The 13,983-nt window shown below is 46.6% G+C and overlaps 1 protein-coding gene across 1 annotated transcript; it reads right to left on the bottom strand.

The window, feature by feature from the left end:
* Window positions 1-6,792: 6,792 nt before the first annotated feature.
* LOC137815307 (uncharacterized) lies at window positions 6,793-8,449 on the bottom strand. Its single transcript, XM_068618450.1, has 3 exons — window positions 8,260-8,449; window positions 7,188-8,162; window positions 6,793-7,094 (listed from the first exon to the last, which is right to left on the bottom strand). Exons 1-3 carry the CDS (start codon window positions 8,447-8,449, stop codon window positions 6,793-6,795), a joined length of 1,467 nt encoding a protein of 488 aa, XP_068474551.1.
* Window positions 8,450-13,983: the final 5,534 nt, after the last annotated feature.

Raw genomic sequence — 13,983 nt, 5'->3', positions numbered from 1 at the left:
TGCTCAGGCGATCACAGACACGCTTATCCCTGCGAGCGTGGTACCTGTGAAGGCTTCTTTCACCGGCGTGGAGGACCCTGAAGCACATCTCACCACGTTCCACACGCAGATGATGCTGTCAGGAGGCTCGGATGCTGTATATTGCAAGATCTTTGTGAGCACGCTCTAGGGAACAGCACTGGAATGGTTTGTGAGCTTGCCTACAGGTCACATAACCAATTTCCAGCAGTTTTCGAAGCTTTTCGTCGAGCAGTACATTGTGAACAAGGCGTCACCTAGGGTGTCTTATGACTTGTTCAACATAAGGCAGTACCAGGGAGAGTCCCTCAGGGACTACTTGAATCGTTTTGGAGCACAGATGGTCCGCTCGCCTGCTAAAGACGAGGAGATGTTGGTATACGCCTTCAAAAAGGGCGTGCTGCCGGGACCTTTCTGTGAGGTGCTGATTAGGGCTCACCCCGCCACGTTTCCTGAGGTTAGGCGACTTGCGGTGGCCCACATCGCCAATGAGAGTGAGGTCGCCGAGAAGAGAGGGAGCGTGGCCCCTGCTAGGCCACGTGCTCAGACTAGAATCCAGCCGCAGAGGGTGCTGGAGACGATGGCGGCCAAGAAGGATCAAAGGACTCGCCATCCTTATGATCCGAGGAAGAACAAGGGAAGGGGCCCAGGGCACCCCAAGGAGTACAATCGCCCACCAAAGCACAAGTTTGTCATGGGATTGGCGGATCTGATCGCCATTCCCAATATAGCAGCCAGGCTTAAGGCGCCTGAGAAAGTGAGCGACAAGGTGTTAGGACCAAAACCAGACGCCTGGTGTGAGTTCCACCAGTCACACCGTTGATTCGTGTTTGGCCCTGGGATACCAGCTCGACGACCTGGTCAAGAGCGGTTTCTTGAATGATTACTTGCTGGACAGGAGGACGGGAGGTGCGTTGAGCTCCCAGCCGGCGAGTGGCGAGATTCAGCAGCACGAGATGCCCACTCATGGCGAGATCCAGACCATCGCTGGAGGATTCTCGGGTGGTGGATGCACTGCGTCACAGAGGAAGAAATACGCAAGGTCTGTGATGACGGTGGATATGTTCGAGGATCACTAGCCAGATGTCGACATCACGTTCACAAAAGAAGATCTCAGGGACGTTGTGCCTCACGACAACGATCCCATAGTTATCTCGCTCGTCACAGCGGGAAGGAAAGTCCACTGGGTGCTGGTGGACCAAGGAAGCTCGGCGGATGTAATGTTCTGGCCGACTTTCACACAGCTGTAGCTGCCCCTTGACCAGCTGAGACCCTATGGAGGGTGCTTGTATGAGTTTGTTGGCGATCAGGTAGAGGTCAGGGGGTACATCGAGCTAAGAACGACGTTCACGAATGAGGTGGCCTCGAGGACGGAGAAAATCAAGTACCTCGTTGTGAACGCCCCCTCAGCATATAACATTTTGTTGGGGAGACCAACCCTCAACAGAATAGGAGCTGTGCCCTCAACTAGGCACATGAAGGTTAAGTTACCATCGATGGAGGGGGTGGTGATCACCATCAAATCTGACCAGAAGGAGGCGAAGAAATGCTATGAGAATAGCCTCAAGAATAGGAGGTCAGTAAGTTACATCACCACGACGCCGCCTCCTGGTGTGAAGCCCAAGCCAACAGAGTGGCGAGTTGTTGATGCGGCGATGGAGGTGGCCGCCGGAGGCGATGTCACCATGCTGGATGCTGAGGTTGAGGGGGAGAGCGGGAGACGGGAGGAAGAGGCGAGGAACCGCCCAGAGGAAGCGAGGGAATTGGGAATCGCCAGGGCGGTGATCGCCAGGGAAGCCAGACCCAAACCCGTCGAGGAGTGGCTCGAAAGGGAGATCGGGGGAAAGGTCTTCAAGCTGGGAAGATCTTTGGAGGCTGAGCTCCAAGACCAGATCGCCAAGGTGATCGAACGGCATCTGGATGCTTTTGCATGGTCTGCTTTGGACATGCCGGGAATTGACCCCGATTTCTTGTGTCACCATTTGGCAATGGACACACAAGTCAGACCAGTGCGGCAGAGAAGAAGGAAATTTAACGAGGAGAGGAGGCAGGCGATCAGGGATGAAACACAGAAGCTCCTCGCCGCAGGCCATATCAGGGAAGTCCAGTACCCTGAGTGGTTGGCCAATGTCGTACTGGTGAAGAAAAGCAATGGGAAGTGGCGCATGTGCGTCAACTTCACTGACCTGAACAAGGCTTGCCCAAAGGATTCGTACCCTTTGCTAAGCATAGATGCCCTGGTCGACAGTGCAGCAGGGTGCAAGTTGCTGAGCTTTCTGGACGCCTTCTCGGGGTATAATCAGATAAAGATGCATCCTATGGATGAAGAGAAAACTGCCTTCATGACTGAGAGGTCGTGCTACTGTTACAAGGTGATGCCCTTTGGGCTGAAGAATGCGGGGGCCACGTACCAAAGATTGATGGATAAGGTACTTGCACCAATGCTGGGAAGGAATGTGCAAGCGTACGTGGATGATATAGTCGTGACCTCGCCGGAAAAGAGCAAGCACGTTGCGAACCTGGAGGAGTTGTTCACCACAATCGCCAAGTTCAGATTAAAGCTGAACCCCGAGAAGTGCATTTTTGGCGTGGAGGCAGGGAAGTTCTTGGGATTCCTCTTAACTGAAAGAGGAATAGAGGCAAATCCTGATAAGTGTGCTGCCATTTTGGCGATGAGAAGCCCGGCTACCGTGAAGGAGGTGCAGCAACTTACAGGTTGGATGGCCGCCCTGTCTCGTTTCGTATCGGCTAGCGGAGAGAAAGGCCATCCGTACTTCCAGTGTTTAAGGCGAAACAATTAGTTTGTCTAGTCGAAGAAGTGTGAAGACACCTTCGTGAAGCTTAAAGAGTACTTGGCGAGCCCGCCGGTTTTGTGCAAACCCTTAGTAGGAACCCCTCTCAGGTTGTATTTTGCTGTGACTGAGAGGGCGGTGAGTGCGGTGCTCGCCCAAGATCAAGACCAGGCTCAGAAGCCTATTTATTTCGTCAGCAAGGTGTTGCAAGGCCCGGAGGTGAGGTATCAGGCCTTGGAGAAAGCTGCATTGGCTGTAGTATTTTCGGCGAGGAGGTTGCGCCACTATTTTCACAGTTTTACAGTACTGGTGATGACCGACTTGCCCATCCAGAAAGTCCTGAAGAAGCCTGATGTAGTTGGGAGGATGGTGAAGTGGGCGGTGGAGCTGTCGGAGTTCAACATCAAGTATGAGCCCCGAGGTCCGATCAAGGGGCAGATTTTCGCCGATTTTGTGGTCGAGCTCTCGTCAGAAGCAGCACGAGTTGAAGGGGATGATTTTCGTTGGGTGCTCTCGGTGGACGGATCGTCGAACCAGCAGGGTAGCGGTGCTGGAGTTATTCTAGAAGGGCCCAACGGCGTGCTGATAGAACAGTCCCTGAGGTTTGCCTTCAAAGTCAGCAACAATCAAGCAGAGTATGAGGCGTTGATCGCCGGAATCTTGCTGGCCAAGGAGATGGGAGCTAGGGTGCTGATGGCTAAGAGTGACTCGTTATTAGTCACGGACAAGTAACAGGCAAGTTCCAGGCCAAGGATCCACAAATGGCGGCTTACTTGGAGTATGTGCAGGAGTTGAAGAGTTCCTTTGTCTCATTTGAAGTGGTGCATGTGCCCAGAGAGCAGAATGCCCGAGCAGACTTGCTAGCTAAGCTCGCCAGTTCGGGCAAGGGGGGTAGGCAGAGGACAGTGATCCAAGAAACTCTGAAGACGCCTAGAGCATTTGTGGCAGACCACCTGGTTCTTCAGATAAGCAATTCGATGGAGAAAGCGGCGAGGAGTCACAGGTCCTTGACTCAGGAGACCTTGAGGTCGCCGAGAATAAGAGCATGTCGGGGGGAGAGGGTGAACATGACGCAGGTCTGTGCCACGCATGAGCCAGACACATGGATAACCCAGTACCAGCGCTGCCTGGCAGATGGCCTTCTCCCACTGGATCCGACGGAGGCTAGAAAGATAAAAAAGAACTCCAACAAGTTCACCATGATTGATGCCGAGCTGTATAGGTTTGGGTTCACACACCCACTCCTGGAATGTGTGCACGGGGAAAAATGTACAAGAATCATGGCCGAGCTCCATGAAGGGATATGTGGAAGTCATGTCGGGGGTCAAGCTCTGGCTGCAAGAACTCTCCGTGCAGGTTATTACTGGCCAACAATGAGGGAGGACTGCAAGAAATATGCACAGTGTTGCAAGCAATGTCAGCAGCACTCCGATTGGCACAAAGCACCTCCAGAAGAGTTAAAGTCGATTTACAGCCCTTGGCCGTTTCATACATGGGGGATTGACATTTTGGGACCTTTCCCATTGGCGATCAGGCAGATGAAGTACTTGGTGGTGGCGATCGAATACTTCACCAAGTGGATCGAAGCAGAACCAGTGGCCCAGATCACCGCACACAAGATTGAGAGCTTTGTATGGAAGAACATCGTGTGCCGGTTTGGTGTGCCTAAGCGCCTGGTGTCAGACAATGGGACTCAGTTTGCAAGTCACCTACTGAAGAAACTGTGCAAAGAGGTGGGAATTCAGCAGGTGTTTGCATCCGTCGAGCACCCACAGACAAATGGCCAAGTGGAATCTGCCAATCGGGTGTTGCTGAGAGGTTTGAAGAGAAGGCTGGAGAAAGCTAAGGGGTCGTGGGCCGAGGAGGTACCCCGCAGAGTTTGGGCGTACCATACCACTGAGCAGTCAGGAACTCATGAGACCCCATTCAGCTTGGTCTATGGATGTGATGCAATGATTCCAGTTGAAATCCAGGAGAGCTCGCCGAGATTTCAGAACTTTGTGGCGGAAGACTCGAACGAAGAAAGAAGGTTGAATCTGGATTTACTGGATGAGGTCAGGGAGGAGGCAAGGGTAAAGGCTGAGGCAGTAAAGAGGAGGATTGAACGAAGGTATAACTCGAAGGTGATGCCAAGGCAGTTTAGAGAGGGCGACCTGGTGATGAGGAAGGCCCACCAGTACGAGATGGAAAACAAGTTATCGCCTAAGTGGACAGGACCGTTCAGAATAACCGAGGCGCTCGGGAACGACGCCTACCGCTTAGAGACATTGGAAGGAGGGGCGATTCCTCGCACTTGGAACGCCACACACCTCAAGTTATATTACAGTTAAAGCTTTGTAAGTAAAAACGAACATAAAGAGATTTGCAAGCTTTCTGTTAAAACAGTTTGAAGGGGGCACTCTTTTTTCCCTAAGGAGGGTTTTTAACGAGGCCACCCAATAAAGAAGAGTTTTAAAAGAGTTTAAAGTTTTAAGATGGCATGCTTGTTGTTTCGAAAGTTTTAGAAAAAAGACCTTATCACTCGTACGTGATTCAAGGCAAGTTTAAAGTTATGCTGCATGCTTTCTAAGAAAAAGTTTTAAAGTCCACATCGTCTTTCGGCGACTGGCGGCATTAGTTAAAGTTTTAAAGTCCCCATCGTCTTTCAGCGACTGGCGGCATCAGTTAAAGTTTTAAAGTCCTCATCGTCTTTCGGCGATCGGAGGCACCAGCGGCGACTAAAGACCTCAGCGTTCTCGTACGTTTGGAGGCAAGAAAGGAAAAGACCTCCTCGCCCTCGAGCGAGTGCAGGCGAGAAAGAGTAAAGACCTCCTCGCCCTCGAGCGAGTGCAGGCGAGAAAGAGAAAAAGTCCTTAGTGCATCCAGGGGGAGGAGATGTACACCCTGGGCAAGTTGAGGCACCAGATAAAGTCCTTCTCGCCGACGAGCGAGTTCAAGCCAGATAAAGTCCTTCTCGCCGTCGAGCGAGTTCAGGCAAGATAAAGTCCTTCTCGCCGTCGAGCGAGTTCAGGCGAGAAAAAGTCCTTCTCACCTCAGAGTGAGTTCAGGCAAGATGAACTGAAAAGTCAGGGGTGTTCGTGACCTTAAACGGCGAAAAAGGAAGGAAAACGCCTTTCCCCCTTTAAGTGAAACATCAATATTGACTTAGCAAGACCAGAGAAAACCTCCACGCTTGTAGGCGGTGTGAAGGCGGATAAAATCCTTCTCGTCTTGAACGAGTTCAGGTATGGCGTGAAGGGTGAAAGAAGTTTAAAAGATAGCTAAGGTAGGTTCAAAGAGAACACCTCGCTATCCGGCTTATTGTTCTGAAACTCAGGGAGGTAGAGAAGGATCCGAAAGGCGCCTCTACCCCCCAGATGAGGGAACAATAGCCAAGATATGAAGGCAAAGAAATCTTACATCGCCAGAACCCTATGGCGATCAGAAGAATTCCAGGCGATGACAGGAGTAAAGGCTAACCTTGCCAGGCAGATCAGGTAAACTGTATTGTGATACCAGTTTATGTTAAAACCTGCTGCCTAGTAAGTAGCTAATTGCCTTAAGTTTGCAAGTTACGTTAAATGTCATTGTTTGAAGGTTAATAAGTTGCTCAAGTTTTACTTTGAGTTAACAGTTGATGAATTGTTATAAGATTGATAGTTTGCTCGAGTTCAAAGCAATGAGTAAACGGTTAAGCCCGAGGAATCGCTGGGTTGATTTGTTTAAGCAAGTTTCACCAGATAAGTTGATCAACCATACAGCGAGTAAGAAAGCATATGAAGGTTAAAGAATGCGAAGTAAACAGAAAGACGAGGTGCAAAAGCGGAAGAAGTTATATAAAAGCAGTGTCAATTCGAATACATAAGAAGAAAATTACAAGTAAAGTTTTACAGAACAGAAATAAGTGCCAAGTTTTCAAAGAGCAAAGTGATGGAGGGAGACAATTAATCTTCAGAGGGCACGATCTTCCCATCCACCACTTCGTTGCAGATGGACACCATGGTCAGATCAAGCTCGGGGTATTGGCAAGCAACTTGCTCCAGGCGGCGTCGAACCCGGCGGCAAGGACTTGGGCAGAGCTTTGCTCGAGCTCTTCGGTTTGTTGCTTCAGCTCGTCAGCTCGTTTCTTCAGCTCTTCAGTTTCCCCGCGAGCTTGAGCAAGGTCTTCAGCAACCTTTTTGCCTTCGTCCCGCGCCTGGGCTAGCTCTGCAGCAGTTTTCTTGTTTTCCTCTTGAGCTTTGGCGAGCTCAGCCATGGCGTCGTCCCTCTCCTTCTCGACCTTCCCGAGGAGGACCTCCCGATCAGCTGACCTTTTCTCAAGGTTTTCCACCTTGGCCGCATCTGCTTTCATCGATGCCTCCAAGTTGGCCACCTTGAGCCTGTAGGGGACCAGCTTACTCTCCAGCTCAATTTTCTCTTGAGCTAGGAGGTGCAGTTTTTGGCGCAGATCGGAGGCCTCCTTCCACGCGCCCCTCAGCTCAACGCTCATGGCGTCCTCCAGCCTTGAATGATCGATTTCTGCCATCATCAGGTTGCAAGACAGTTTTTCTGCCTCAATCCTTATCAGGCGGTTCTCCTCCTGGAGCGCTGAGTTCTCGTCCTGAAGCCTCTTGTTTGAGTTCTTCACAGCCTTCGTTATGATTGAGGGGAGGTCCTCTGCCATCATCTTTAGCTTAGCTGTGAAGGGCCCCCAGACCTCTTTGATGGAGGGGGGAAGGCTTGCAGTTGCTGCTGGTGGAGGTGCTGGAGGAGCCTGGTGCTGGCTTTCACCACCACCCTCTTGAGTTTGTAGAGCAAGGGGGGCTTCTTGGCGTGGTGGTGAAGTCGGGGACTCTGTTATGAGGATTGGCGAGTTGTGGGCACCTTCATCTCCACCTGGTGCGGCCCCAGCAATAGAGGCGGTTGAAGGAGGACCCTTTCCAGCAGATACGAACGGCGTGGAGGCGCTTGGGGGGTTCTCTATGAAGTTAGGCTCGCTGCCTTCAACCACAGGGAGCGCAACAGCCAAGGGTGTTGCTTGGACTGGCGGTGTTGGAGCTGGAGGAGAGGGTGGTGTTGGTGTTGGGAGAGCGAGTGGTGAAGAGGGTGCCACCCTTGTTCTTTTGGTGACGAGGCCGTCTTCAGTCGCTTCGTCGTCCTCTTCATCCTCTTGTACCACTTGAGGAGTTTTCCTCTTTGGTTTCCTCAAGACAAGCTTTTTTCTTTGGGGGGCAGGTAGTGTCTCCGAAGGAGTTGGACCTTGGGGAGGAGTTCTGCCCTGAGCAGCGGCGATCTCCACCACCGAGTTGGGCACGGTTTGGGAACCCGCCGCCAACTTGTGAGTTCGGGCGATCGCCCTCAATTCAGCCAGTTTACCTTTTCCCAGCATGTTATCTGCACCAGGTAAAGAATAGGTGAGTAATTAAAACTGAAGCGGAAAATACAAGCATGTCTGTACAGGGATCACACAAGCAGCACATAGGTTAATAACGGAATGCCAAAGTAGAACGGAAAAATGCCAAGTTGGTGTTAAATTTGATGGTGAGGCGGGGCTTACCGATGTGGGCTTCGAGTTGACCCTCGAGGAATTCGAAGGTGATTATTGAGGAAGTAGGAAAGTTAATGTGGGCATCAGCCACCCTCTTCCAGAAAAGGCAGAGGTCCTTGTCCAACTCGCCCATGTTGTCAGGAATTCTTGGCCTTCTGAAGTTTTCTTTGGAGTCCTTGCTCCCCTTGTTTACCCAGTACAAAGGGAAGCCATCGAGTACCGAGGGGTCTTGGTCGTTTTGACGCACTTGGACAAACTTCCCTTTCCAGTCTTTGTAGGATTGCTGGAAGATTGAGAGGATCGATCTCCCAACAATCCCGTTTAAGCTCACCCAGGGGCGGTCTCCGGGATTCTTGGCCTCGAACAAGAAAAGGAAAACATCTACCGAGGCCGGTAGTCCCAAGTGCGCGCACATGATTTGAAATGCCCTCACGAATGCCCAGCTGTTGGGATGGAGCTGGGCAGCGGCAATGTTGAGCTCGGTTAGTAGCTCTCGTTCAAAACGGGTGAAGGGAAACCTGAGTTTCACCTTCTTGAATAGAGTGGTGTAAACGAAGCAGAACAACTCGCCGTTGTTCCCCTTGTCATCCGTGCAAATTGGCACGTCGGGAGGGCAAGGCAGCACCATTAACTTGTCGTCATGCTCCTTGTGGAACGAGAGGTTGGGTTCGTCCCCTTTCTTCAACCGTAGCACCGCCAACGCAGAGTTTACTTAAGAGGTCTCCTTCAGCAAAGTTGGGGTGGCCCACGGGTAGAGCTTCTTATAGTCTTGTGTAGGAATGGAGGCTCCTCCGGCGACAGGTGGAGTTGCCTCAGCGGGGTTGGTGTGAGAAGTTGCAGGCCTCTCAGCCTGGGTAGAAGGAGCACCAGATGCTCGTGGTAGGTTATGCGCTTGGGGTGGAGGGTTTCGCGATGGAGGAGGAGGGTTCGCGGTGGTTTTCGTGCGAGCCATCGCAGGAACTGCAAAGGAAAAAGGAAAGGGATGAACAAAGATTGCAGAAAACGACTCGATTGAGAACAAACGAACAAGAGTTCGTTGGGACGAACGTAATGGAAGACGAAGCCCTAAGTTACGAGAGGGGAGAAAAGGAGAAAACAACCCATAACGTATGCACCAGACAGATAATGGATGATGTGAATCGGTTAAAATGTAGCAAACATCAACAAAAGAAGTAAAAGGGGTATCTTTTGATGATCGAATGAGCGTTGAAGAGAGTTGGAGATTGAGAGAGTTGAGGAGCGTCGTGGGATGCAGAGAAAATACTTAGAACTTTTGAGAATGCAGAAAGATGATGGAACAGTAGGAAGCGCAAAGGGTTTTAGGGGTTTTTCGAACGTTTTCGGAAGCGCAAACGACAGCTGAAGATGACCGTTGATGAAGCCATGTGTCGAGCGATTGGAAAAAGGGGTTTGGTGGAGCGTCAGAAAAGCAGAGGGTACGAACGTTTGGAATTTCGTGCCAGCGCCACGTAGATCGGCAGTGATGTGACCTCTTAGTCTTTTCGCTGGACAAGTCTTCGCTTAAGACTGGGGGGCTTGTGTACCGCCCAGGTAGTCGGAAGTGATGACGTGGCAGCAAGCGATAATATAGGCGTGTTGAACGGAACACCTGGCTGACAAAAGGGAAGGAAGTCGGGGAGCTCGGGTAGTCGCCAATCGTTAAGTTGGCGTGCTCCGATCTCTAGCATATCTAAACCGGCGGTCACCAGGTTTGTGTCGTAGTCGCCGGATGCGAACCCAGGCGACCAAGTGATCAGAGATCGCCGAGAGGAGGACATCGCCGAAAGATCAGGAAAGCTTGTTCAAGGCTTTCAAAGGGCACGAGTGCGAAGGATGGAGTTATCAGATGATCATTCCCCAGCTAGCCAGAGGTTGAGGCCAAGGAACAGCTTACCAGGACATGCACGGTGAAGCGAGTGAAGCAGATCATGATGGCGGCCGGCGAGACCACGGGGAAGGTATGCATGGTGACCTCCCGTACTCGCCACACAAAAGAGATTGCGCTCCAAGGCAGCTATACACCGAGTTACTCCTTGCATGGGTAACTTAGTCGAACAGCCTGAAGAGTAAGAGGTGACGCTCAAGCAGAGGACGCTCCAGATGGTGACACGTGTACAGCTGGATGCGAGTCACGTGTTCAGATGTGTAACCGTCAGGAGAGAGAAAGTGCACAGGTATATAAGAGATTCTAACAAACTTCTGAGGTACGCGCGTTCAGAACACTTCTTTACGCTGGGAGAATACTTGAGTGACTGAGAGAGTTTTTGCACGGTTCCTTAAGTTCTTAGTTTTCTCTCTTAGAGTTTTGGTGGTTCCGTCACTGACTTGAGCGTCGGAGCGCGATCGGCCGCAGCGGCGCCACTCTGTCTTTTGCAGGTTCTGGAGGTGAATCGAGGTGAAGGACGGAAGCTAGCGTGGTGCAAAGCCGATCCAGAGGAAGAACACCTTTGACGAGGCGAGGCTCTTACGTTCTGGTCAACCGGCAGGATCACATATAATGGTTGAAATAAAAATATATTATTAAGTCATGAAATTTTAATTAAATTTAATTATAAAAAATCTTTTAATTTATTATAAATAATCTTTTTATTGGGTAGATAGTTTTTTTCTATTATGGGTAGTTTTATTATAGATGAATATTTGTATAATTATTTTTATAAGAAAAAACACAAATAAAAATATTTTAAAAAAAAATAAAATTAGTTTATATATTAGTTAAAAATAAAATAAAAAATTATATAAGAAAATATTTTAACTTATACGTATATTTTTTTACTTATGGAGAAGTTTAAAAAAGTTATGTAGTTGTCCTGTCCGTATGTATATAAATTTGATTGACGAATCTTCCTATGTTTGCTCATCTGACGACACTATTGTAAGGACGAAACAAAACTAATGAAAGGTCTATTTCCTTAATGTACTTGTAAAAAATTAGTTAGGTGTTTGGATTAATTAAATCCATTAATAGGAAGAATGAATCATATAATTGAACTTTAATATAACATATTATATCAGTAACGGACTTTTAGAAAATATTTTGTGGATGTAATTTTTTTTTTTAAGTGTAGAAAATTTGTATATGCGTAAAAGAATTTGTGAGAGTTAAGATCCTCGAGGATGAGCATAATTTTTAAAGTAGGAATAAGGTTGTTTTTCAAGATCAACCATATAGATCTAAGGACAAATTCTCTCAAGAAGGAGGGGATGATGGCAACCATCCAGTCATACATAACCACATCATAAGGAGGATGAAGACCTAGAGTCTATTTATGGACTTACTTTCAAATATGAGTCTTATTGGGCTTTTGTTTATCTTTGTAGCCCAATCAAGAGGACAACTCTAGGATGAAGGAATGTACAATGCATATCCAAAAAGACATCTAAGTCATCAAAATATAAACTAGAGCTTTGATCAGAAGAACACAAGAAGACTGAGTTTCGAATGACTAGTCAACATTATTTTTGGGCCAAACTTTAGCTTAAATAAATTGTATAAAGTTGTTTAGGATTTCATGGGCCATGTATTGGATCTAGTAGCATAAAATAATTGGACAAAATAGTTGGACCAAGTAGCATAGGCTTTTGGGTTTGTATTTGGGGCAATAGTAAAATATGTCTAGTTAGGGTTAGGAGTTACAATTGGGCTTCTTTGAGCCCGGTGTAACCCTAGAACTTCTAGGGTATAATATAGGACCAAAATTTGCAAGGAGCACATGCATGTCCACATGGCAGCCTAGGAGCGGAGAGGATTTAGCATGGACGGTGTGAGCTACACATGAAAAGCATGAGTCTACATGACACCTTCTCATTGGAGAGTTTTATTTTGAATTTTTAAATTTTGGCTCCAAACTGTTCAGCCCCTTCCACTATAAATTAGTGGGCAGATTACATTAAAAGATAGATCATTGAATATAGAGTTATGTTGCCCATATTGCAAGCAAATCTCTCCTTGTCTCCTATATCCAGGGTAGACACCTCTTTGATCTCCCTTTCAAATTCTTATAATGATTAGGCCTAACATATCACTCTCCACACTCCTCACAACACTCCTTGGAGCCAAGGGTTCTTTGCAACCTCTCCTTGACGTTCATTCTCCATTGCTTCTGCCAATCACTCCATCAAGCCAAGAACCAAGCCAATCCATGGAGGTTTCAAGCTATCATGTTTAGTCTTATCTTGTCATAAATTCTACTAGTGTGCCTTTGAATTTTCAATTTAAGTGTTATAAGATGTTTGTCGCATAGTATGAAGCTTTTAAGTGCTTTTGAATTTCATTTTTGAGTTCCTGATTGCTATTAAGATCATTAGTAATCTCTTTAGAGTTAGGTTTCTATTATGTTTTTGTTGATAATTCAAAATCTCATTTGATTCTTCTAAGATTCCATTCTAGCAATTTGTGTTTCTATTTCAAAATTTAAATTCAATTTGAGAAGCATGATGTTGTGATCGGTTCCAACGTCTTTCTTTAGGTTATCTTTTGTGTGCCTATTTTCTTCTAAGCCTTAATTTTTTATTTTCATAATATTTTTGGCTAGTCTTTGAAATCATGTGTCATATTTAATCCTTTGAGTGGTACTTTAAAAATTAGTTTTTATTGCTTTATTTCTTAACCTCTCTTGAAGTGAAATACATTCTTTGTTTGTTGCTTTGTGAGATTTGAGATAACTTGCACTAAAAAAAAAATTACTTTTAGCGACCACCAAATTTGGTCGTTAAAAGCAATATAATCGGTCGCTAAACATATTTGCGACCAAAACGACCACCAAATAAAGATGGAAATGAAAACCCTAGTCGCAAAGTATTTAGCGACCAAATTATAAAGTGGTCGCGAATTTGCGACCAAAATTTCGATGGGTAAATCGGTTGTAGACAATTTGGTGCAACCATTATTTTTAGTGGCTAAATCGATGGCTAAAATAGAAGGTGATAGCGACCCCATTTTTGGTCGCTAATGGATTAAAATATTATTTTTAATTACAGCAAACGATTCTGTTTCGATCACTAAATAACAACTTTGTAGATATAACCACCATATCAGTTTCAGTGGCTATTTTTATATGTTGTATAGCCACCATAGATATAGCGATTTTGTTTCGGTCACTAAATAACAACTTTGAATGTGTTGTATGATGAGTTGCATCTGCTCATTTTGTTTGTGCATCAGCTTATCTTGTTTGTTCATGCATTCACTTTGCTTTTCATGAGTTTTCATCAATAGCTCCATCTTTTCTTCTAATATCCGCTCCTTAGCATGTTTTTCCATAAATTCAACATTTAGCTACTTCTAACCCATTTCAACATCCTAACAAAAGAAAAAATATCTTAGTTTTCTTACTACTTTTGCATTAAATATGTTAAGAAATTGTTAGATAAATGAACGGTGGTAATATATGGTGGACATCACTTCAATTTTTAATTAGTATTTAATCATTATTACTTATACGGACTATTTTTAATTAGTGTTTAATTCACCTTATTATTTATAAGTATTTTTTTTTTATCATAGTGAGTTAAATTAGCACGTGTAATTGATATGATCACTGGTAGTTATCCATATCATCTATCATAATCCATATATATACTAATATAATTTGATTTCTTTTATACTAACAATTTAATGTTCTAAATTCATAAATTTCTCAAAATTCAATATTTTTTGGTATTTAA

The sequence above is a fragment of the Phaseolus vulgaris genome, chromosome 10 (genome assembly GCF_000499845.2).
Source record: "Phaseolus vulgaris cultivar G19833 chromosome 10, P. vulgaris v2.0, whole genome shotgun sequence".
Classification (NCBI taxonomy): domain Eukaryota; kingdom Viridiplantae; phylum Streptophyta; class Magnoliopsida; order Fabales; family Fabaceae; genus Phaseolus; species Phaseolus vulgaris.
The sequence above is the reverse complement of the archived record's forward strand: the minus strand, read 5'-3'. Positions and strand labels throughout refer to the sequence as shown.

Excerpts from the sequence above, each read along its gene's own strand:
- LOC137815307 (XM_068618450.1), bottom strand. The coding sequence starts at position 8,449 with ATGGGCGAGTTGGACAAGGACCTCTGCCTTTTCTGGAAGAGGGTGGCT. Across the intron at positions 8,163-8,259 it reads CCGTTCTACTTTGGCATTCC|ATAACATGCTGGGAAAAGGT; the intron begins GTTATTAACCTA and ends TACCTGGTGCAG. Across the intron at positions 7,095-7,187 it reads AGAGAAAATTGAGCTGGAGA|CTGATCGGGAGGTCCTCCTC; the intron begins GTAAGCTGGTCC and ends AGAAAAGGTCAG.